Source organism: Mytilus californianus, unplaced genomic scaffold (genome assembly GCF_021869535.1).
Source record: "Mytilus californianus isolate M0D057914Y unplaced genomic scaffold, xbMytCali1.0.p SCAF_3, whole genome shotgun sequence".
In the NCBI taxonomy this organism is placed as follows: Eukaryota; Metazoa; Mollusca; class Bivalvia; order Mytilida; family Mytilidae; genus Mytilus; species Mytilus californianus.
The window spans coordinates 64,136,345-64,161,538 of NW_026262679.1; the positions used below are offsets into that span (position 1 = coordinate 64,136,345).

Consider the following 25,194-nt stretch of genomic DNA (forward strand, 5'->3'; position numbering starts at 1 on the left):
TGGAATCTTCTCTTCCATCTACCAAATGTCTTTTCTATAACAGATCTTGTGACAGCGTGATATAGCGTGACATCTTTTGTACCTTCTATGTTGTTGTTTAAAAGGATTCCGAAAACCTGTCATTAAAAATGACCTGAACGGACAGCCACTATCGCCAAGTAAGTTGTTCTCAACTGCCATTTCTCTCCATGTGAGCTCAAACCTGCATGAGGAAATTTTTCGGGTATTTATTAACAGTAGAAAACATACATGTCTCATTGGCAATCATACCACATCTCCCTATTTTTACATAACATAAATTATAGAGTGGGGTTCTTTCTTTCTGATGGATAATATGAATCGAAAACATTAGACTTCTTGGAGAAAAAGTGTAAATATTTTGCACCAACCCCCTAGCTTATCAATGTCAAACAAAAATATATACCACCTGGGACTTACAGATTCAACGTATTTTCCCATATACCACTGACTAGTGGTTTTAAACAACTACATTTCATGGTGTCTTGCATGTGAAAATAAATGTACTCTAAAGTGTTCTCAATATTATGTAATAATATGATCTGTTCATAATCCTGGACTAATGAAGCTGATTAAAAGTTGTCTATTGTTCATTAACATGTACACTCCCCTGTGAGGTTTGTAAAACATGTAACTTCCTGAAAAACAAGACAAAGTTATTTTCAATAAACTAATAGCTAAAGCAAGAATTAGAGTTAGATAAATATTGATTAAGCTTACAATTTTTACTTATTTTCATAAACTATTTACCTATAAAAGACATTAACCAAAAAGGGAGGGGCCAATGCATATAATGCATAACTTAATTAATCCAGACTCTTTGTTTACTGTACTCCTATTTTTGACATTTTTACCTATTGTGTCTGTTTGTTTTGTTCACGCATCGTTGTCAATATAATGGAATTTGATGCGACTGTCATACAAGTGAGAGGTTTAGCTAGCTATAAAACCAGGTTCAATCCACCATTTTCTACATAAGAAAATGCCTGTACCAAGTCAGGAATATGACAGTTGTTATCCATTCGTTTGATATGTTTGAGTTTTTGATTTTGCCATTTGATTAGGGCCTTTCCTTTTTGAATTTTCCTCGGAGTTCAGTATTTTTGTGATTTTACTTTTTTCATGTTGCTTATCCATATCCAATTAAGCACAAAGGTTACCCCTGGAAACAGAGACATACACTGTATATCTCTGCTGGAAATAGTAATGTATATCCTCTAAAAATTAAATTTGTATTAGTTTTAAAATAATTTTTCTGGTCATCATATTTATTTGAAACCTCATCAACTCTCTTCTATATATTCTTCCGAAGTATACAGGTAGCAATTTTTTTTGTTATGTGTGTACATAGTTTAATTTGTGTAGGCCCCTATATTACAAAATGGAAAAAGGGGAGTGAGTATTTTAAATGAATAAGCTATACATTTCTTTTTTACAAAAGTCTTATTTTTTAAGATGGAAAGTAATTTTGTAAAATGTCTATATATGGACTTCCTTATGCAGTGCTGGTGAGAGTAAAACAATTAATATATCCCATTAATTAAGAATTCGTTTTATTGAAATTTATCTATTTTTAATTCAGAGGGAACAGCAGATGTGACAGTTCAAATTTGAAGATGAAAAAAGAAGAAAATTACCCTTTGCATCACACACTGCTTGAGCATTCACACTGGGGTAGCTTTTTGAAACCCAGCATACTCGTAAAATTCAGCTTTGGTTTTGTTTAGGTTAGACCGCCTCTGAATGAATACGCTTGATTCCAATCGTTATCTTTCCGTCAAAGTGTTTGGTTTTAGGTGACGTTATTTGACGTCATCGTGCGTTTGTTGGGCATAAATCTACGTCAGTACGTTGAGCTAAGGGATGAATATTCTAATGGGGATAACTTCCTCATGACTGATTCGATAACTGTTTCTAAATGATGAAATGAATATATTTCTTAAGGCAGGGTTGGATTATGCACATAAGAATAAAGACGGATGTTTGAAAAATGTCAAGCAGTCACAATTACTTTATCAGTTCAAATATGTTAGCCCATAAAACGTTTAAATGGCGTGAGAAATTAGCGTATGGTAAAAGAGTATTTCTGGTAATGGAAATGATATGGATATAACGTATTCGTTCCTCCTTTCACAAAATGCGTCTAAAACAGAATCAGCCACTCTTGACGCTGTGCTCTTGTCCAAACAAACAAAATAGAGATGCACAACTATAGCATAATAATTACTGGCTAGTTATTTGTAAACATAAAATATATATACTGTAGAGTATGAAAGAAGCAATGCAACAATGAATGCATATAATATGTATTAGCACTTAGATTCTGTTCAAAGTTCTCAAATTGAAATAAAACATGAGAAAAAAGTCTTACCTAAGTGTCACCTATAACTTGTAGGAAACTTCCACTGGCAAGAAATCTCAATGTGTCCATAATATGTTGCTCTACACTGAGTGCATGGTTCCTTTTCTAGATTGGATAAGAATAAAATTGCCTTCTCTCATAAATATGTAGCGCACTCTAAGTTCTGTGTTAGTGTAGTTGGGTGAAAGTTCTTCTATACTTCTAAATGTTTTTCTTTGCGTTTAGTTGGTACTTGAAAGTGAGCAAAGGCGGCCACCTTTCACACTGGGTTAGGAATTAAATCGAGGTATATAAAGCGATTTGGTTTAACACAGATTTAACGACGGCTTTAACAACACTTAACAATTATGTGAAATAGAGGTAAAGAGTATATAACAATCTTTTTGTTTGTAACATTGCAAAATTGTAATGATTGCGATTGGATTTAAACTCTAGCATTTTTATGAATCTACATCTGCTAGACACCGCTGGTTTAGTTTACGTCATTACAATTATTTTGAAGACAATCATTTACTGTAGAAAACTATTAGAAATTTTTTTAGAAAGATGTTTCTTTAAACATCTAGACAAACCGGGTATATTAAAAAAAATCATCAGATACATGGCTAATTACTTTTTACGTCGTGTTGTTCTTTATCAGAATTTTTGAGAACTTTGATATCCAGAACAAAGAAGGGAGATTTTTATCGTATTTTTGTGTTACATATAATACTATTATCACATGAAACTTCGTAGAGTTTTCAATGCATTTCTGAATGCATAAGGGAACAGCTATGGTCCATTCAGATAAGGTTTCAAGTTAATGTCCAACTGGTTCGCGGTACACTTTTTCCTGGAATGGTTCAAACTGCACCCATCCTTAATCTGAAATTCATTTTCCAGATGATGAATAGGGGAATTTGATATTTAGGGACTTTGGATAACAAGTTGTTCATTGTTTACAATGGCAATGTCCCCAGTTATAACATGAACAACCGGCGGGACTATGTTTTTATTTGGACGCTGAGCAAAGTCAATCAGGGGGTTTGAAATAAGTATTGTTGTAAGAATAAAATTCAATATAATTTAATACGATATTATTAGCAATATTTTCTAATGTTATGTCCTATTTTTATAGTTCTTTTCCCTAGTTGAAGAAAACAAAGAAAGAGGAAACTGGTCTGGACGATTTGATTTCTTTCTGTCATGTCTTGGCTATGCTGTGGGCTTAGGCAATGTGTGGAGATTTCCATATCTAGCATATAAAAATGGAGGAGGTTAGTAGTAAAAAAAAAATCATATGATTAAAAAAAAATCAATATATATTTAGTGCTAACATAGGGATAACGTCTTGCAATATTGAATGATTTTGTGGAAAAGATGATTTGGTTTGCATCTGTTTGGATATATGAATACTAGTAATTCTGTGCAAGTGATAGTCCAGAGTAACCACGACTTCTTAATACAGAATACAAGTGTTGACATTTAAATTAATCTTTAGCATACTTGTGGTCCGGGATTAACTTAACGAGCAGAAATGAATGATTATTCAAAGTCGATTGCACAATATAGTATCCTCAACATTACCAAAAAAGCAGTAAAAGAGTCATGCTACCAAAGATCATCATCATTTTTGCGGTTCAGTGAAGCTTTAATAAAATCATATACAATATAGGTGAAGAAACGCACCGTATTACGGTAAACATTTTATTATGTAAAACTGTTCTAATGTATTAATATACCTAACTTTATAGATATACTTTATTGAATACTTTCCCTAGATATTCAATAACTAATTTACAGGGATACTTAATTGAAGATGTAGATTAAGTAAATTGTCAACAGCAAAGGTGCAATAAAATTGATTAATCTGTGTTAAAAAAAGAAGCAGTAGTGGAATCGGGTTCGAGATTAAAAGAACTTTTTGGGAAATAAAATTATTTCTTCGGCATCTGTCTTATTTTTACAGCCCCTTTAAAAAATCAGGAAATTCCATTGTTCCTCTCGTCTCTCTTTTGAAAATATCTAGCTCGACCATTAAGCAGGTGCATTGTTTCCGTGTGCCCTTCTAAGTAAGTTAACTTGTAAAATGTGAAAAGTCAATTGAAAGATAAGCTTAAAAGATGTTTAATTGTAAAATACTGAAACCATTGTCTTATGATGTCAGCAGTTTTATCAACCACGGCCCAACGAAGCTTGTGGTGCGATTAAATATCTTTTTAAAATGTCAATATTATCAAGATGCTGATTTTTTTTTATCAACAACATATTTGTTATGTTTGGCGGACATATTTGTCAAACGACAGTCACCATTTGTTGGGGGATACATCTGTATTCCTCTTCTGGCAGACTTGTGAGTTAAGTCGCTTGAGGCAGATTTCATAAAAGAAATACAAGATAGATTGAACTTTTCGTTCCGCTTCATAGATGATAACTTCTCACTGAATAATACAAAGTTTGCTGACTACGTTGATTGCATATTACCAGCGGAACTTTATCTAAAAGAAACCAAAGATACAGTTGTGTGTTTCATATCTTCACTACCATCTGGAGATTGATAATGAATGTCGGTTTGAATACTAAACTTTTCGACAAAAAAGATGATTTCAATTTTCCAATTGTACTTTTCTTTTTTATATTGCAGTATTCAAGTAACTTCTTTATTTTGAATGTACTTTGATTTTAAAGGGGCATTAGCTGTCAAATTCATGTTTACCGATTTGACTCAAATTCTCATATACTAAAACGTAAATCCAAATTTCAATAAGTCTAAAATAAACAATTATTAATGCATGAATTCGATAATATGTATCAGCATTTCGAGTGCATTTTTGTTTAGACGTCATCTAATTAACCATCGAGATGACTTCCGAAGACTACCGACGGTCATATAACCCGATATAAACATGAATATAAATATAAATTAATAGCGAACACGTGCCATTAGGGTTCTTGATCTGTATAATTTCATATTGTAGGTTAAAACGTATGTTTATCATAGTTTTACCTGTATAAGAATGATTTTTTTTTGTGGACAGAATCAGTCAACCAAATGGTTCATCCTTGTTTCACTTTCAATGTTGTCATTCTTTTCCTTTTAACAGCTGAATACATGTGTAACCCATCTCTATCTAAGGGTTTATGAAGGTCATATGAATACGGATTCACTGAGGTCGAATAAATCACTTGCAAATGAATAATTCATCACCCATGTCTCTTAACTCATTTTGACAAAATTGAACCAAACTGGCTGCTAAAATCGAATTATTATTTCATTATTTTACTTTCATTAATGATTGAACAAACAAAATCATATTTGAATTTTTGTATCTCTCGTAGCTAATGCCCCTTTAAACATAGTTAATTCATAAAGTATGAATAGTATTGAGCAACAAGCACAGCTTTTAAAAACTTTTCCACATTAAATGACAAGTTATAAAACATATAGTAAAATTTAAGTTGATAAATGCATAGTTCTTATGATCATACGCAACAAGTACGTGTATAAAGTTTGTTAAATTCATGTTTTAAAAAATATGGTTGTACTTACTCATAAAAGTATGCAGGTGTCATTCAATTTAACATTTTATAAATCAAGGCAACAGTAGTTTTCCTATGTTCAAATCTCTTAAATCGATTAGGAAGAAACAAATGGTGCGTCGACAGGTCAAGCATTTGCAGCTGTGCATGCATCACCCGCATTGCCAATTCACCCAGTCATAATTTCAAAATTGGGAAAAGGACATAATCGGAAATAGGACACAATTGGTAAAATTATAGATCCGACAACTTTACTGGTAATTAAAGATCGAATCTCGCGAAAAATGACATATACAAATATACATGCACCTCGATAAAACTAGATACTAAAATAGGAAAAGCGATTTCTGCTCCACTATGAAGAAACCAAGTTAGAAAACAAGGACAGGTTCAGAAAGATAGCTATTGGAAACAGAGAAAAATGCCCACCTTCTTAACTTCGTGATTTCAAATCCTTAAAATTCCTGCTTAGAATTGACGTACGGGTTCAATTTAGTCATGGAACCGTTATGTTGCTGGTGTGTTCTAGCACATACAAAGAAAATAATGATAGCTACAAATTTAAACAGAAACAATTAACACTTAGTAATGAAAAACAGTTAGCTTAGATTTGTTGTCATACGAGAAAATTTATATCCCGGAATCATCGTACTTTGGCCTCCTATTTTTCATTTTATTTTAGCTCACCTGGCCAATAAGGCAGACTTCTTATAGGAGTTATTGTCCTTAAATGACGAATTTCACCGTTTTAAAATTTGTTTCCTTATTCTCTCGAAAACTATAATAAATACACAAACAATTTAGATAGCTGAAATAACTGTAAAAGAATAACAGAAACTTTCAAGGCAAAAATGATAAGATCTACAAATAAGTCAATATGACCAAAATTGTAAGTCAACTCCTCATTGAATTAATTGCCTTTAAATGACTTTTTCTCCCATTTTTGCCTATTATCTTGAAAACTGTAATAGATAGATAGAAACTATAAATTACACAAATGATCAGCAAGACAAGATCTACAAATAAGCTATATGGTCGAAATCTTCAGTTAACTCGTTATTGGAGTTATTGCCCTTTAATGATAATTTAAAATTTTTTTTGATGTTTACATTTTTTTGATAAAAGAATAAATAGACAAATAGAAACGTTAGAAAGGAAAGATTATCAGCAGGATAAGATCTATAAATATGTCAACATGACTGAAAATTGTCAGTTAACTCTTAATAGAGTTGTCCCCCTTGAATGATGATTTTTACTAAAAAGTGACCATTGTTGAAGATGCAGGTGGGCGACACAGGCTCTTTTAGAGCCTCTAGTTCTGATGACTTGTTTATGTACCACCGGGCATAGTCCAGCTAGGTGCATCATTGTTGTTTCATAATCACTGATTGTACTATGTTGCAGCAATCATATACAATTCACCTAGTGTTTTAACCTTCATATTATAATGGCAGCAAATTACGTGACTTGATAAGACGGTTAGCCAATGCGATTATCGAGGCCAACGCACTTGTTTTATTTGTGTGTATTATTGTGCTTTGTAAACGGTACAATAACACCCCGGGGATGGACTTAAACGGATCGATATTTACTGTGAAGAGAGAAGGTATAATCAGGCAACTTTTTTTTGCCCCTTGAATTCGAAAATCAAAAAGAGTTATAAAATCTACTATATAACATCCTTCAGATGTTTATTAGACAAAAGTATTTACAATTTTCAATTTTATATGATATATTGGCCATAGAGCTTTAAACTACTAATATTTGGTGTAACACCTAAAAAACGGTCAAAATAGTTTTATTTTGAGATATTGTCATTGACATTTTGATAATACATTTGTATATAGCAATAGCACTGTGTATATTCAGAATGATTGCTTTCGATTAAATCGAGTGATGTTTGCTATCACATTTTAATACACGCAAGTAACCAGTTTCCCGCCCTTTTTTTTGTCATTTTGTTCCAGTACATTAAATTTTTAACCGCTAGAAAACTATGTATTGCCATGCGATACTCTCTAAATGCTTGTTTACTTACATCTTAAGGTATTGTAATTTCGTTCAGTGCCGTTTTTCATGACGTCACAAGAGGAAATTCAGAGGAAAGCAAAAATATTTTACGTCATAATCGAATTTTGACCGATGAAGAACAAGGATCAAACGAACCACACGTTGAAAAAAAAATATATAAGCAACAGGTCAGGAAAAGTATAAATCCGGTGAGAATTAAGAGATAAAACAATATAGAAATAAGAAAAAGGAGGACGGTAACCGATAAACTATTTTCAGTCATGTTGATCATAATTATAAGGAAAACATATTGAAAAATTTAGAAATTCTCACTGCATGATGAAACTGTTGGACGTGCCCCAAGTCAATTAATGTGCATGCAGTTGTGTTTTTATATAGTGCAGAATAGTACCTACTTGCAGACCAAGGCGAATAATGTTTAAATGTTGGCGAGTGATGCAAGGCAAAAATGATTATTTTTGATGGCCTGAATATCTCTTTTCAAGAAAAGTATAGCTGAATTCATTATTTGCAACTTTTAGGTACCAGACTATATATTTCCAGAATAGTCCAGTCCTTACAACCCCTCCCCCGCCTCTAATTTTACATTTGTCTCGACTGGTTTTGGCATACATTGTACTAATCGAGTTCGGGCTATAGCTCTGGACTCATAATTTCAAAGGACGAATAATAACACTGAACACTTTAAATTTGCAAATCACTCATTTGATAATCGGGCGCCGGACTTTCTTTAAGATGCAGTGTCATGTAAATATTCCAAATGTGCAGAATGGGATTAATTAAATACCAGGTTTTAAAGCTCTAGATTTTAAAAATCTTTTGCAATTTGAATTAAAAATACATGGGATTTTATATATTTTATGTTTGACTGCAAGTGTATTTTTAAAGACAACGCAGTTTTGGTGTAAACGAAATCACTTTCATTTATCATTCGAAGAAAATTGGTAATTCATATATTTTTCAACCCTCGCTAGCTGTAATTTGCTTTTGCAATATATGAAAGTATGCGTTTCCGGAATCGAATAGCAAGCGTTACTGGCGATTGAATTGGAAAGCAAGCGTTCTGAATATACACCGTGTTTGGAGATAGATTGCCAAGAATTGATAGGTTGCTACAATCTTTAAAAAATATGAATATTATAAGTTTTCAATATTTAAACTAAAATTTCAGGTATTCCGTGCTGCTCTCTCATGGCCATTATTCTTATATCTTTTTGTTTCATAGATCTTCTTTGAATAAAGATTCAAAACGCATGGGTATTACTTCAATCGAATAAGAAGAGAGTGACGGAGAACTCATGTTTTCTTTTAAAAAAGACATGTGCTTTATAGTAGTTTTTTCATGCATGAAGCTATCATTTGTTTGTCATTTTTTAGTAGTGACCAAGTTAGTCTATGTCTATGTCTCATTATTTTTTCGTTTTTGACTGGCAGTTTTGTTTTTTGTTTTAATCTCTTCCAAAGAATGAATGTGGCGAGAAAAGAATAAAAGGTATCAAATTTAATTGCATTCATTAGGATAAAGTAAAATCATCAAATACAACAAACAAGTAAAAGGATGCATTAAAATATTCATTGTCTTACATGTATACATGTTTTATTTGTACAAAATGTGCTTTTAAAACTTTCAATCAGAGAACAATATTTACATTCTATAACAACATTTTCAAAGTCAAAATATGACAGTAAATGACAGTAAAAATGAAAGACAAAAAACTGCTAACATAGAGAAAATCTGAATTGTCTCCATAACTTGACCTTTAAAATGCATTGAAGTTAATATGCAGGAAATACTTGTTGAGAAGAATTTTTTCTTCTTGGCATCTTCAAAAATCTAAATTTTCATATGTAAATCGTGTGCAATAGGACAATATGTTGCAAATATATAATGTGAAAAAAGAAATGGGCCAGGCATAGTACTTAGTATATATCACGGTACTTTAATTGTACACTGTATGCTCCTTGTTTTTTTCCATTATTATCATGATCAATATAATGTAAACCAACAGTGACATAAAGCATTATACATGTTATAATTTAGTTCATATCATCAACAATTGTATATGATAATGAGCAAAGAAACCACATTATTCATTTTTTGGTAAAAAAACAAACACCAAACAAATGAATTATATATTAGAAATATTCAATAACTTTTATAAGTTTAACTGGAACTCTCTATGAAAGCTAAATTTCACTTGTTCAAGGGAGGATAAAGTTTAAAAACTGACTTTTCTGTTCACAAAAATAACTTGCTACTGGTGACAGGAATTGGGACTCATAGAAGAGAGGCGAAAGATAACAAAGGAACATTCAAACTCATAAGTCGAAAATAAACTGACAACGCCATGGCTAAAAAAGAAAAAGACCATGCAACAGACAAACAACAGTACACAAAACACAACATAGAAAACTAAAGAGAGAGCAACACGAACCCCACAACACAGTAAATAAATATTGACTGCAAAATACTGGTAAAATCTACTTTCCTCATGTAAATTTTATTTGCTGCCTTATTGGCAATTTGAGCAAACTAACTAATTTGTAGATCTTGTCTTGCTGATCATTTTTGCCTTTTAAAGTTTCTATCTATATACTATAGTTTTTTTAAGTTATTAGGCAAACACGCAAAGAAACAAGTAAAAATTGTCACTTAAGGGCAATAACTCCAAAATGAAGTCGTCTGACGATTTCGGCAGTATTGACTTATTTGTATATCTTGTCGTACTGATCATGTTTGCTCATTAAAATTTCTTTCTATCTGTAATTGTTTACTAGATAATAGGCAAAAATGAAAAAAAAAGGATAACATTTGTCATGTAAGGACAATAACTCCTATTAGAAATCACCTGACTGTTTTGACTTGCATGCACAGTAGGTAGATTTTAACATTCTGCACATTTTTATCCCAGTTAGATTTTCTCTATTCATAGCGGTTTTCAAAATAATAGACAAAACTTGCATTTTACCCCTATGTTCTATTTTTAGCCATATCGACCATGTTGGTTGGCAGGCTAGATTATCGGACACATTCTTTTAACTAGATACCGTAATGATGATTGTGGCCAAGTTTGGTTAAATTTAACCGGGTAGTTTCAGAGGAGAAGTTTTTTGTAAAAGTTAACGGACGACGACGACGGACGACGATGGACGACAGACGCCAAGTGATGAGAAAAGCTCACTTGGCCTATTGGGCCAGGTGAGCTTAAAACAGATCCTCAATAAATATGGCAAAAATAAATGATGCATATAATTGTCGACCGACAGATTATTTACCAATTGATAATTCTGGGGAAATGGGAATCTGATATTACAGCATCTAGAAAAAAATTTGTTGGCCAACAGAAAAGAGACTAAGTGCACGTCTAATTGTTATTCTTAGAAAAAGGGGGTATTCTGACATAGCAGCAACTAGAAAAAAAAATCTGTCCTCAAAGCAGTTTGAAAATAAATATCGTTGCCATACAAATGCTGTCCATGAAAGAAGAAAATACTTATTTTTCTTCACGTTAGCAATTTTTATCAAAAGGAAATGACAAGGAAATATCAGGTTCGAACACGCATGCATATAAGTTTGAGCAATTGGTAATCTGCTAGAGTGAATATGGGCATTTTCCCCTGTATTTGTGTTATTCACATGGTCAAAATGTATGTATATTCAAATCCTACTTGGAATTAGATTTCAAAGAATCTATATCATATATACTTTAAATATTGTTTTCAACAATATTAAATTGAGAATGGAAACGGGGAATGTATTAAACAGACAACAGCCCGACCAAAGAGAAGAAAACAGCCCAAGGCCACCAATGGGTCTTCAACACAGCGAGAAAATTTTGCACCCGGAGGCGGGCTTCAACTGGCCTCTAAACAAAAATGTATACTAGTTCAGCGAAACAAAAATCAGCATGCTATCAGCGCTAAATGTTGCTGTTGAAAACATTTTGATACCAAAAATTGCAAATTTTACTTTTTTTTTGTTAAATTTTGCGTCGAAGAACGTCGCTAATCAAAATAAATTAATTTGTTAATTAATTAATAAAGGCAATACATAGCTTTACTTCCAATTAATTAACACAATTTTGGTTTTGGTTAACGATGTCTTTTTTATATATATTTTGTAGAGCTATTTACCCCAAATTTGCCAAAATCTGTCAAAATTGAAGTTTTTGATTATCTTCTGGCATTTCTTATTAGGTGTTTTCTTTAGATATAAGCTATGAGCTATTATAACGTGAATAAGTGAATAAGTAAAGACTAAATCATTACAGGTAATTTTGTTCAGAGAAATGGTCAGTTTAACAAATATTTCGTGTATCAAACATTTACTCTATTGCGGGTGTAGTTATATTTAGCATCTTACAGATTAAACCGGTTTTTTTTTTTGCGGCAAGCAAAAGTAATAATTAATCTTTTTGTAATTTAAACACGCAAGAAGCAGATATCATTTATCCTACCGGATTACATGATTTTCACCCTGATTTTACGCACCGTAAATTTTCTCGTGTCCTTAATAGTAGTTTTCAGTGCGAAATTGTCCCTTATTTGCTGTTGTTTCTGGGTTTTTTTATTGCCCGAGTTTATCATGTCTTTTGTTTCTAAATTTCACCTTCATGACTTACTCTCCGATTTTCTTATCTTTCAAGATATTTATAATGTTTAGCTGTACACTAAAAAGAATAACAATACGATATAAATACTCGGGTACTATAAACATACTGCCCTTGGATGAAGGTGTTAGGGTAGATTAACACACGAGGGAAAAAGTTATCACCCAGGACGAAGTCGCGGGCGATAATTTTTTCACCGATTGTGTTAATCACCCTAACACCTTCATCCAAGGGCAGTATGTTTTTTTTATTATGATACTGAATGCCTTATGATACAAGTGTGCACTATGTTATTGGAAGGACAATTGTAAAATAATAAAGTCATAAATTAAGATAGTTTACTAATAACAACAACAAAACGGCAATGATGTAGAAATAAGAATCGGCAAACTTCGGCCGGAGCGGGTGTTAATTGTTCCGGATAGGCAAACCTTGGGCTCAGCGGTTGTTAATTTTAGGCATTAGCACCCGTTGCTAATATTATCATATGTTGCTTTGGGTGTGCAGGGCTGATGAAAGGTTAGTGAAAATTAACAAATGCCACGTGTCCAATGAAATGAATGGATAATATAAGAAATTTGCATAAAGTATAATAATGCCGGCTGCATATTATATAGTCCTTTCTGCAAATCGCCGGTCAAACCGGCTTCAGTCATAATATGTATAGTCATTTATTTTATAGTAATTTATGTTCAACGACTAATCAGACAACCTTGTCATTTAGTAAAATTTGCATTTCTTAAATTATATTTGAAAAAAATTGTATAAGGTATTATTTTTGTTTTATCATTTTCACTGAGCTGGGTCTCAGTATAGAAAAGTGTTTCTTTTAAAAAAAAGTATTTTAAGCATCCGAAATAAATAAGTATCATTTTACTTCGCTGGCAAACCAAAAGTAGATTTGACCAGTTGCCGAACAAGCAAGGAGTCCATCAACTTGTTACTTCTACTGTGTTGTAGGGTGTCAATAAATAAACATAAAAAAATACACGTTTTATAGCCTGCATGTGATCCGATGATTGGGAAATTGTTCCATCTGAAAGAATTTGTTACCGCAAAACCGGAAATCTATCGTTTCCCAGAACGACGTTAAAAATAAACAATCTGGAAGACAGCGTTTTCTATGTTTTTATTAACGGACATTTATGGTTGGATTAGTCAATTTTGAGATATGGAAAAGTAAGAATGAAATAAAAGTCAACACAGGATTTAAAAACTGAATGAATTTAAAATGTTTTAAACAGTTTCATACATTAAAAATGCATTCTTGAGTTCAATCGTTTACAGTGTTGCGTTTGTGGTACCGTTTACGACCTGATTAAACAATTTCATATTAGCATGCATTACATTTTTATCAAGTAAATATCTCTAGTGTTTCGTGAGATAAAAGAGAGAACACCACATACCACCCAATTGAAGCATCATCCATCCTAATCTCGTGCCTCCCGCTTCTTCGTCAACAAAAATCTGAAAGCAAGCGTTACAGTCGATTGAATCGGAAAGCAAGCGTTCTGAATGAACACCTCGCAAAAGCGCGTGTAAAAATAAGGTTGTACGATGTGAAAAAATCGAGACAAAGTTACTATCGTCATCATAGAGTTTGCACGTAATATGATAAAAAAAAAAAAAGGTACTGCACATAACAGCGTTTCTCTTCCACATATTAATGAACTTTTTATCGAATATGAATACACTGTTAAAAAGATGTAATGTAACATCAAAAACTTACATCCTATTTAGGATAACTGTTCAAATTATCGGCGTGTTTGATCGTGTTATGTATCATCTAGGGGTGATTTCACCCTAACTTCACACTTAAAAGTATGGATTTGGTGCAACTCGCTACTCGAATTAGTGTGACCTCCTTGTAAGATGTATACATTCAGAAATGGTCGAAACGTTACACCAAAGTTTACACCATATTTGGAAAAAAAATCCAGAAACTGAAGTGTTTGATAGCTTAACACCATAACACGTCGTACACACTATATATTCTAATATATAGCAAAAATATGTCAAACAAATTTTACAATTGCCGATCGCCCACAAGACTAGAGGGTCACCGGATTTTATTATAATCTATTCTTATTTACATACTAATATATCATGAAAATAATATCTATATATGTTCCGGACCATATGAACATTTGGACCATACGTGTATTTACATACTAATATATCATGAAAGAAATATCTATATATGTTCCGGATCATATGAGTATTTGGACCATACGTGTATGGTCATGACCATATGCGTATATACTCATATGGTCCGACCATACGCGTATGGTCCGGTGAATTAACACAATGAACGTTGAAAAGGTGTCCCATAAATTAAGCGCTTCTAAAAATGCAATGTTTACTTATTCAATCATATTGTAATCATTGTTTCATGATTATTGAAATAAAATGAATTTTACTTACAAGAAGGAAATATTGTAAAATCGATTGCCTTTTCATTTGTTCGAAACGCAATATGTCGACTAATGAAAATAATTTTAAGAAATATCTAAATGAACTGTTAATTATAAAACAAGAAGTCAATTGCTTAACTCGCATGAACTTCGGTCATTAACAACCCTTTTTTTCTTTTTTGTGTTTTTATTAAATTAAAACTTCTTAAATGTTTCAAATTTTTTTTGGATATCTAATGTGTTCTTGCTCCTATCTATATATCTTAAAAGAACAGAAAAATAGTATGAATAGGAAAAAAACACAATAATTAAACGAAAATAAGTTGAGATTAGAAGAAATTTTATTTCTGAAATTATAATTTAAATACTTAGAAAAAAGAAAAATAGGCCCATGCAAAAAAAAAAAACACCTGTGGTTTCACTTGCGGACGAAAAAGTCGACATGATAATACGCTACTAATTGATTATAGCGGAGGCAAGATAACAGATGCACCAAGATTCAGACAGTATGTAAAGATACAGGAAATCAGTTAGTAATTTGTGCCGGTTTAAGTTCGGAGAATAACCTGTGTGCTCCTGCGAAGGAAATAAGAATTTATTTGAAAAATACCTATATGATCTAAATACTCATATGGTCCGGCCTGTTAATAACCAAACGAGTATTATATATATAATACTCATATGGTCGGACCATATGGGTATACGCATATGGTCATGATCATACGCGTATGGTCCAAATACTCATATGGTACAGAACATATATATAAAAACAATATTCAAACTGCCAATACGAGTTGAAAATTTTACTCTGTCATAAACGAACCCGCAAGTCAGGAAAAAACAACAACCAAGTTACCTCTGTTGATATGGAAACCTCTGTCCAAACCCTAATGCTCGGAAGATCGTCTCGAGAGATGTACATTCGACAGTAATGAAAATTGGCTTATGTTTACATAAACAAATTACAACACAAATGTATACTGGGGGAAAATATACCTATAAAGTGTGAAAATTTGAAAACGCAAACAATAATATGAATCAACATATTATTAAAACTTGACCAGTTCGAAGTTGCCGAGAGAATGGTCTAATTGGGAAATTTCCCCGCGAAAACTGACCCGTCACGTGTCCAGACATGTATACATGTATATCAAACAACCGTAAATACAATAATGTTCTTCTATATTTCGAAACTCGGAAAATCATTATTATGTATCACTCAAGTGAAAAATCACACTAACATATCATTTAAAAGTGTTAATTTACCAGGTACAACTAGCTTTCCCTGCAAGATTCAGAAAAAAGTCAACGTCATTTCATCCTTCCCAGAAAATCGGTGTGGCTTATACGATTAACTCTGATTTGATATCATGAAACGTGTTCGATGGGAACCTTTTTAGTAATAAAAAAAAGTAATGTTTCACCAAATTGTGTAGTTTTTTTCACTCCAGGACGCGTCCATTTGATTTTGGTTTTGGTAAAGGACAAGTTTAGTTTGAACAGAATTAAATTTGAGTCATTTTGTGTCGTACATTTGGTTCGAATTATTTTGTTTAAAAATATTTATCGTTTTCCAAAAAATAGCTAGATTGCTATAACTGCTACCAATCCAACCCAGTAGTTTAAATTGGTTTGTTTCGTAGCCATATATGCGTTGATAAAATAGAAGTGACAAATAAACGCTGAAGCTGAGCGCTAAAGAGTGTTGAACATGGTAAGTCCAATATGTTTAATACTATAGTTTTCAAACCCCCGAAAAATAAGTAAATAAAGGCAACAGTAGTATACCGCTGTTCAAAAGTCATAAATCGATTAAGAGAAACAAATCCGGGTTACAAACCTAAAACCGAGGGAAACGCATCAACTATAAAAGGAAAACAACGGAACAAAAGAAAAACTGAACTGCAACAAAAACAAACGCCAACATACATAGAAACGGACGCAATGCGCAGTAACATTACCATGAAAATAGTGTATCTCAGCGTTATGATGCACATTTCATGGTGTATTAAACTGAGTTTGTATTTGGTGTAAACTTATTTTCTAAGGTACCTACAAACGCTCAAAATGGTGCTACATTGACGAAAAATACTTTTCAGTTTGGTGTTATTTTACTCCATTTTAATTTAAGGACAAAATACAAGACAAAAGTTGGTAGTAAATTATTAAGATGGTATTTATGCTTTCTGTTAGTCATAAAACACATCAATGGTTTCAATTCAGAATTTTGCACTATCTTAAAATTCGGATTGATCACATAAACCCAGCTTGGCTGGTTAACAAATGTAACATTGGCATGATTGGTGCAAAAGTACCCTGTGCACAGCACTATTTCAAATATTTTGTATGTATAATTGATAAAATAAATGATTGTTTTAACTATAGTAGTTTAAAATCTTCTGGTTGAACATTTACACCAAAGTTTATTTCTATAAGTGTATGTTACCTTTCAGAAAATAAATTTTCAAGGAGAGTTATCGTGTTCTAAAGAAAATACCCTTGTGAATAAGAAACCATGATTTAATTAAGGCCGCTAAATTAATTTTCCCTTATATATATATGCAAGTTATATATTTTTTCTTCATTTCAGTGATTCGTAGACAAGACTCATGACATTGTAATGTTGTAGAATGAAAGTAGGCCTTTAGAATTATAAATGTAAAACTATTGAAGAGAGCTAAACAGGTGGTTCAAATAAAGAATCTGAAGTCGAAGTTTAAACTTCTACAAAGACTTATGATATTAAAAGTGAAAGAATTGACAGCCAGAAAGATCCAATATCCATCAACTGAAATAGTAGCTTCTCCAGATATAAATTCAGGCAATGGTTAACCAAATGTTAATCAGATGGCTAATCAGCAAGATGGAATGTCTTCTCAAGATCAATCTCAATCACCCGAAAGAGGTTTCATTTCTCACAGCCTAAATTTTTAGACCATTCAGTGACTATTGAAGATAGTATTAATCAGAAAATGAATATGGTCCTAAGTTCTAGTTCTGAATTAAAATAAGAAGAACACAGCTATTTGTGCGGTTGTCACGACTTATGATGAAAACCAAGTTCTATGATGTGATATAAACCTGAAAACAGGGGCTCCTTTCACTATCTAAAGTTTTCTGATACACGACTAGCGGTGTCATAAACTCTCAATGTGATGTTGTATTACATTGAATACAGTGCATCCGTTCATTATCCAAAGTGTAGTGATGCACATCTTATGGTGTTAACTGAGTTTGAATTTTGTGTAACCTTAGATTTTTTAAGGTACCCACAAACACGCAAAATGGTGCTACATCAACGACAATTGCTTGTAGATTTGGTGTAAGTTCACTCCGTAACTCGAGGATAGCTTACACCATAAATGGTTGCAACCCAACTACCACTGGTTTTCGTTTTAGATTAACTGTCACCAGTTTTGTGTTAAGTTACACAAGGAAACTTAACACCTTAAACAGTGACAGCAAGGTTGACACCAATTTTGGCTTAAAGCTACACAACTTTTTTTTACTATGGTATCGATAACTATATAATCTAAATAAAATTGTACAGCATACAGAGGAAATAGTATATAATATCAAAACGTTTAGCACGTAATATAATAAAGAAACCACAAAACAAAGTAATGAATATTATTTTACTTTTTCAGGAGCTTTTTTCATTCCATATTGCATATTTTTGGGGATTGTTGGTATACCAATATTTTTCATGGAATTATCACTTGGACAGTACAGTAGCTGTGGGCCAGTGACATGTTGGAAATTTGCACCATTATTTACAGGTAGGTCAGAAGGTGATATTGTTAAGCTCACCTGGCCTAAAAGGCCAAGTGAACTTTTCTCGTCACTTGCCGTCCGTCATCGTCTGTTTACTCTTACAAAAATCTTCTCCTCTGAAACTACTGGGCCAAATTTCACCAAGCTTCATTTGAGTATCTAGTTTAAAAAATGTGTCCGATGACCCCGCCAGTCAACCAAGATGGCCGACATGGCTAAAAATAGAACATAAGGGTAAAACGCAAGTTTTGCCTAATATTGTGAAAACCGCTCTGAATAGAGAGAATCTGACAAGGGTAAACATGGATAGAATGTTGAGCTCTTCCTGTTGTTCATTTAAGTCAAAACTGTCAGACGACTTATAGGAGTAATTGTCCTTAAAAAATGAATTTACCATGTTGTTTAATTTTTGCCGATTATCTCGAAAATTATAATTGATAGACAAAAACTCTAATTAGCAAAAATGCCTATTTTCTTGAAAACAATAATAGATAAATAGAAACTTTAAAAAGGAAAATTATCAGCAGGATAAGATCTACAAATATGTCAACATTACTGAAATTGTCAGTTAACTCTAATAGAGTTATTCCCCTTTAATAATGTTTAGCTTATTGTATTTCATTTGAGTAGTAGAGGTTTTCAATACAATTACGTTCGTATGTATACGTTATTCATCAAACAAACTTAATGGTACCGGTTATTGCAAACCAAAGAATTTGTTGAATACGTCGACCAAGTTTGAAAAATTATTTCAAGATACTCCTTAACACAAAAGTGTCCATATTGTTAGAAAAACTTATAATTCTCAACATTAAATACAACTTTTCCAAAAAGTAGAACACTATACTATATAAAATGATACTTGTAAAACCCTTGTAAAAGTTTATTTGTATTGAAATATCTGATTTTTTTTTTCTTTTAAACAAAAGCAAACTATTTTTTTATATAAATAAATTATGTGACATGCAGTCCTAACTGAAATTTACTGGAAAATTAATACTAACTTTATTTTTCTTAATTTCAAAAGAAACAAACTGTTTTTAACATCCTTTCAGAAACAAATAATATACTTTTTTTTCAATTCAACAAGGAGAAAGACTGAATTTTTTATAAAATTTCCATAGTTTTAGCATTCAAACCACAATAGGGTACGTAATCCTTATAACATATGATAAAGAATTGAACGACCATGCCGTCACCAGGTTACTGTTTAATCTAACAGCCAGACAGGTTATTCCATTGGTCCACGTGGACCCAATTTCATTGACGGCTAGAAATGTTTGCAAATATACTAATTCTTACCTTTTCTTTGATGCAAAATATCCAAAGAAATGATAAAATGACCCATTATGTCGTCTTGGAGGGCTATTTTTGAGGTTTTTTTTTATGTCTTCCTACGTGGTCTACAAAAATAAAAATAAAAAAATACCCACATGCCTTCTTATTTTACCTTGTACATGACGATTTCTAAAACTAAACGGCATCCTGTTATGATGAAGTATTGCTAAACTGCTTAAAATTAAGCCCGAAAAGAAAGACCACAAGAATAATTAGATAATTATCAAACGGGGGTTTGTAATAAGCAGCTTTATTTCTTTCTTGTTTACGAGAGAAAAAAAATCATCTCAGACAACCGGAAGTCGACTCTTCGCCAATGCAGTCCAAAAATTAATTTTATTTCCGTATCAAATGGAACATCTACGATTGCACGTTCTCTCCGTGATAACGTGAAAACAATTCATAGAAAAACATACGAAAGGGTTGATCTTACTCGTAATTTCATGGTTGTAGCATGAAAATTTAATAGTAAGGATTCACTGTTACTTTTTGTAATGTTATAGGGTTATAAAAGCGTTTAACGTGCGCACATTTTAAAATGAAACGCCCTTTATACTAAATGTGATTCCTTCAATGCTTTTACACCCCCAATACCCAATAACATAATTATAATATTATGCATACAATTTTTAAGTATGGTTAGATAGAATAATTCAAAATTTGCTTTATAAAAACGAATGGCCGATAACGAAACAAAATATCATTACAGGAAGGGATAAATTATATAAATAGTCCTTTGCTTTGTCCCTCCTAGAAGTGTGATATTTTTTAATTAAACCTTGATCTCTTTTTCCCCCCAGCAAATAAACGTTTAATTAATGGGAGTGATATTTATTTTTTTCAGATGAAAGTGGTTTGGATATATTTGGCTACAACCTTATCATTATTTTAACCAATACTGTTCTGATTTCAGGTATTGGTTATGGTATGGTTGCTGTATCTGCTTTAGTAGCAATTTATTACAACATGATTATAGCATGGGCCATTTACTACTTGTTTGCATCTTTCACATCAGAGTTACCATGGGAAACTTGTATTGGAAAAAACTGGTCAACAGAATGTAAGTATATATATACACACACACGTACGTTTCGGGAGGGGTTACCTTCTCGTAGGTATTAAACAAGAACGACTAATCACAATACACGAAGTATTTTTAAGTGTACAGGAATGACCATCCACTCATCTTTTTAGTATAAGTATGGCACCCTAATCGGAGTAATTAAGGGGGGTAAATTTTCACGGAACATTCTAGATCATCATGGGAAATTCTAAAATGCTTCAAACTTAATGAAAATGTACACAAATGTTGACTGGCATATGTAGATTTGGAATTTGACTTTGGAATTTCCAAAATGACGGCCGTTACCATGGAAACTGCAAAAATGTGAAAAATTTCAAAATGCTTCAAACTTAATATAACTTTACATAAATACCAGTTGGGTGCAGACCAAGCATTATGATTACATGTAGACGGGCGGAAAAAGTGAACGCGGCGTTTACTCGCGTGCACTTCATGTAAACGCCGCGTTAACTCCAAAATTTCAGTACACATAAAAAGTAAACGGGCGTTTACTTTCACGTTTACCTCCGCGTTGACGTGAAAAAGGCGCGTCTTCTTCTTTTGTAAAGAGTAAACGGGCGTTTACTTCCGCGTTTACTTCCGCGTTAACGTGAAAAAAGGCGCGTCTTCTATTTTTGTAAAAAGTAAACGCACGTTTACTGTTTGTAGTTGACGCGGGTTAATGCAGATTGGCATCGTATCCTGGATACACTGACCTATCGTATCACATGACTAACTACGTAAAATTTCTAACTGCACATTTTCGACAAAATATATAGATTAACAATTACCGTGAATGCATGATATGTCACGTATCAAATTAATTGAAAATTCAAAACTGTATATAAGTAACAAAAATATATTTTTTCCGGAAGCGTAAAACCTTTTTATTTTTATTTTTTGTCAGTGTGCATGGATTTTAAAACGATTGCATGTCCGACAACAAAATTTTCAGATTCATGATCTTACCTGAAGCCTGACCAAGATATTCTTGCCGTAGAATGTTGTCAACAGTTGACCACTAACTTACTCCTGGCACTATCTTAAATATTATTTTTACATCTACATACAGTTTTGCAATGCATGTATTTGCTTTTGACATATTTTTTTTTCAAAATGTTGTGCGAAGCGATAGCCATTCATTTATTTTTTGTAATTGAAACTAAAACTTTTTTTTATATTCTTGTACTGGCCTGATAATTAATTACTTTTTATACCTATACGAATGAATTGTTTGTCGGCATCAACAAAAGGTGCCAATATTTTCCTTTTTGTTAGAATATCATACAACGGCATTTAAATTCTGTTCTTTTGGTCCCTAAGAATGAATTGTATTAAACAAATTGAGAGCTCTATAAGTCTATGGTTACTAATATTCATGTCGATAACAATAAAAAGTGATAATATATATTTTTTTTAATCAATAATTTTGTACTAGCCTGATAATTGAGTACTTTTTATTCCTCAGGATGAATTGTTCAACATAAAAGTGAAGAAATTTAAGATTGAAATTGCAAAATTTGTTTTAGCATCAAAAAAAGGTGCCATTATTTTACATTTTCTTAGAATTTTATACAACAGCATTAAAATTCTGTTCATTTGCAAGGATGAATAGTTTTACATAAATTGAGAGCTCTGTTAGTCTGGGTTATTAATATTTATGTCGATATCAATAAAAAGTGACAATGTTTCTTTTTTTAATTAATATTCTTGTACTGGCCTGATAATTGAGTACTTTTTATACCTCAGGATGGATTGTCAGACATAAAAGTGAAGAAATTTAAGTTTAAAATTGCAAAATTTGTTGTCGCATCAAAAAAAGGTGCCATTATTTTCCATTTTGTTAGAATATTATACAACAACATTAAAATACTGTTTTTTTGGTCACTAAGGATGAATAGTTTCACATAAGATGAGAGCTATATTAGTCTACGGTTACTACTATTTATGCGGATAACAATAAAAAGTGACAATATTTCTTTTTTTCTATCAATGTTCTTGTACTTGCCTGATAATTGAGTACTTTTATTCCTCAGGATGTATTGTTAGACATAAAAGTAAAGAAATTTAGGTTTAAAATTGCCAATAGTCATGAGGCTAAGCCTATATATTGGTATGATTGATCTCTTAATAGTTAAAGCATGAAACTTTGCACAGTGCTTGTTATGACGTTTACAAACATTTTTGGATATGGAGTCATCTAAAAAAAATTCCATAATGGCCACCAAATTCAAAATGGCCGCCAATAGTCAAGAGGTTAAGTCTAATATACTGGTATAATTGATTACTTGATAGTAAAAGCACGAAACATTGCACAGTGTTAGTTATGATGCTTACAAACAATTTTGGATATGGAGCCATTTAATCAAATTCCAAAGTGGTCGCCAAATTCAAAATGGTCGCCCATAGTCAAGCGGCTAAGCTCAATTTATTGGTATAATCGACCACTTTATAGTAAAAGCATGAAACTTTGCACAATGTTAGTTATAATGCTAATGAACATTTTTGCATATGGAGCCATTTAAAAAATCCATAGAAGATACTGTACCCCAGTCATTGCTTTCTTTGGTCGATATAATTCAGTCGACCCAACATTCAGGATGGTTCATATTCGCAGTCAACATTAACAACGGCACAGCTTCTGATGTATAGTTGTACAAAGAAACTATCCAACCGTCATATAAAAGATCATGAACCCCCAATACGTACTTATTTTTGAATAATGATCCACTGTAAGACTTAGAAAATGTAATATGGTTAAACAAAATTATATATATATTCTTAAAAACAAAATATATATTAAAAAAATCATCTATTTGTTAATAAAAAACAAAATATATATTCAAATGACATATATATATATATATATATATATATATATAGATACCTCTACCAAGAAATTTGTTTTACATGCACACGTATAAAAATTGCGGTTTTTATCCAACGCAACCATAGGTTTGAACGTTGTTTTCGATTTAGACTTGTATATATATATGTTCATAAAAAGCAAAATATAAATTCAAAATATCATATATATGTTCATAAAAACAAAATATATATTCAAAAGATTTAGAAGATCGATCTTTTTAAAACCACCTCTGGAGATGGACTTTTTAAGTTCGACTGAAGATCGATCTATCCCGTTTATATTAGACAAAAGATCGATCTTTTTTTTAGATCTATCTCAGGAAAGATCGATGTTTTTTGCAAGGGTAAAAGGGGTCTAAGATTCATACTTTATGGACACCCTGACCCGAGTGTTTCACGTGACTTGCATATGTACATTGTTACTTTTTCTAGCCTGGCATCCTAGCCCTCTTCGCGTCTACTGTCGAGTAGTGAACCAGGATCCCAGGTTATTACTTTCTCACACGTGACATAGGTTTAAAAGATACAATATTGTATGAAACATACACTTATCTTCTTATATTATTATTTTGTAACTATAATTGTGTCGAATATTCTTATGTTATGTATATCATGTTAGAACTATATGAACAATTGTTACCTCAAAATGAAATAATAATACGATAACTTTAGTGCAAACTTATCCCTAAAAAAATGACTAAGTTTATGCATGGTAAACTTACCTATTAGTGATTAAAAATTTGTTTAACAGGATTTGATGTTGGGGAATGGGGCTCTCCCTTTCCTGAGAACCATGAGTTAGACCATATTTTGACTAAATAATGACTGTAATTTTACCCTTGTTTTATAAGTCATGCTAAAAACAATAAACAACAATTATTTTGATGGTTTTTATCATTAACTGTTTAATAACTTACCTATAGTTACCTTAAACATTGGTATAATTTCGATTCCTGGATGATAATTAAAGTAAGACTTGACCATATCTTTTGAAATTAGAACACACTGTCATGGAAGATTACATGGCCGTACCTTGACCTATAATGGTTTACTTTTATAAATTGTAACTTGGATGGAGAGTTGTCTCATTGGCACTCAAACCACATCTTCCTATATCTAAAGTCTGATTTCAATTGTTTGATGTACACCTTATTGTTATAAGGGTTACGTCTCTTGTTTACCTAAAACAAATGTCTT

The 25,194-nt window shown here is 32.1% G+C and overlaps 1 protein-coding gene and 1 long non-coding RNA gene across 2 annotated transcripts in view; one reads left to right on the plus strand and one right to left on the minus strand.

The window, feature by feature from the left end:
* The window catches only part of LOC127733213 (uncharacterized), a 288,514-nt gene that overhangs the window by 165,072 nt on the left and 98,248 nt on the right, over window positions 1–25,194 (minus strand). The window lies entirely within an intron of this gene.
* Window positions 1–25,194, plus strand: part of LOC127733122 (sodium- and chloride-dependent neutral and basic amino acid transporter B(0+)-like) — a 115,652-nt gene that overhangs the window by 16,834 nt on the left and 73,624 nt on the right. Inside the window, exons 3-5 of the mRNA XM_052242430.1 lie at window positions 3,498–3,636; window positions 18,602–18,733; window positions 20,980–21,126. Of these exons, the coding sequence (XP_052098390.1) occupies window positions 3,498–3,636; window positions 18,602–18,733; window positions 20,980–21,126 (418 nt within the window). The remainder of the gene's footprint in view (window positions 1–3,497; window positions 3,637–18,601; window positions 18,734–20,979; window positions 21,127–25,194) is intronic.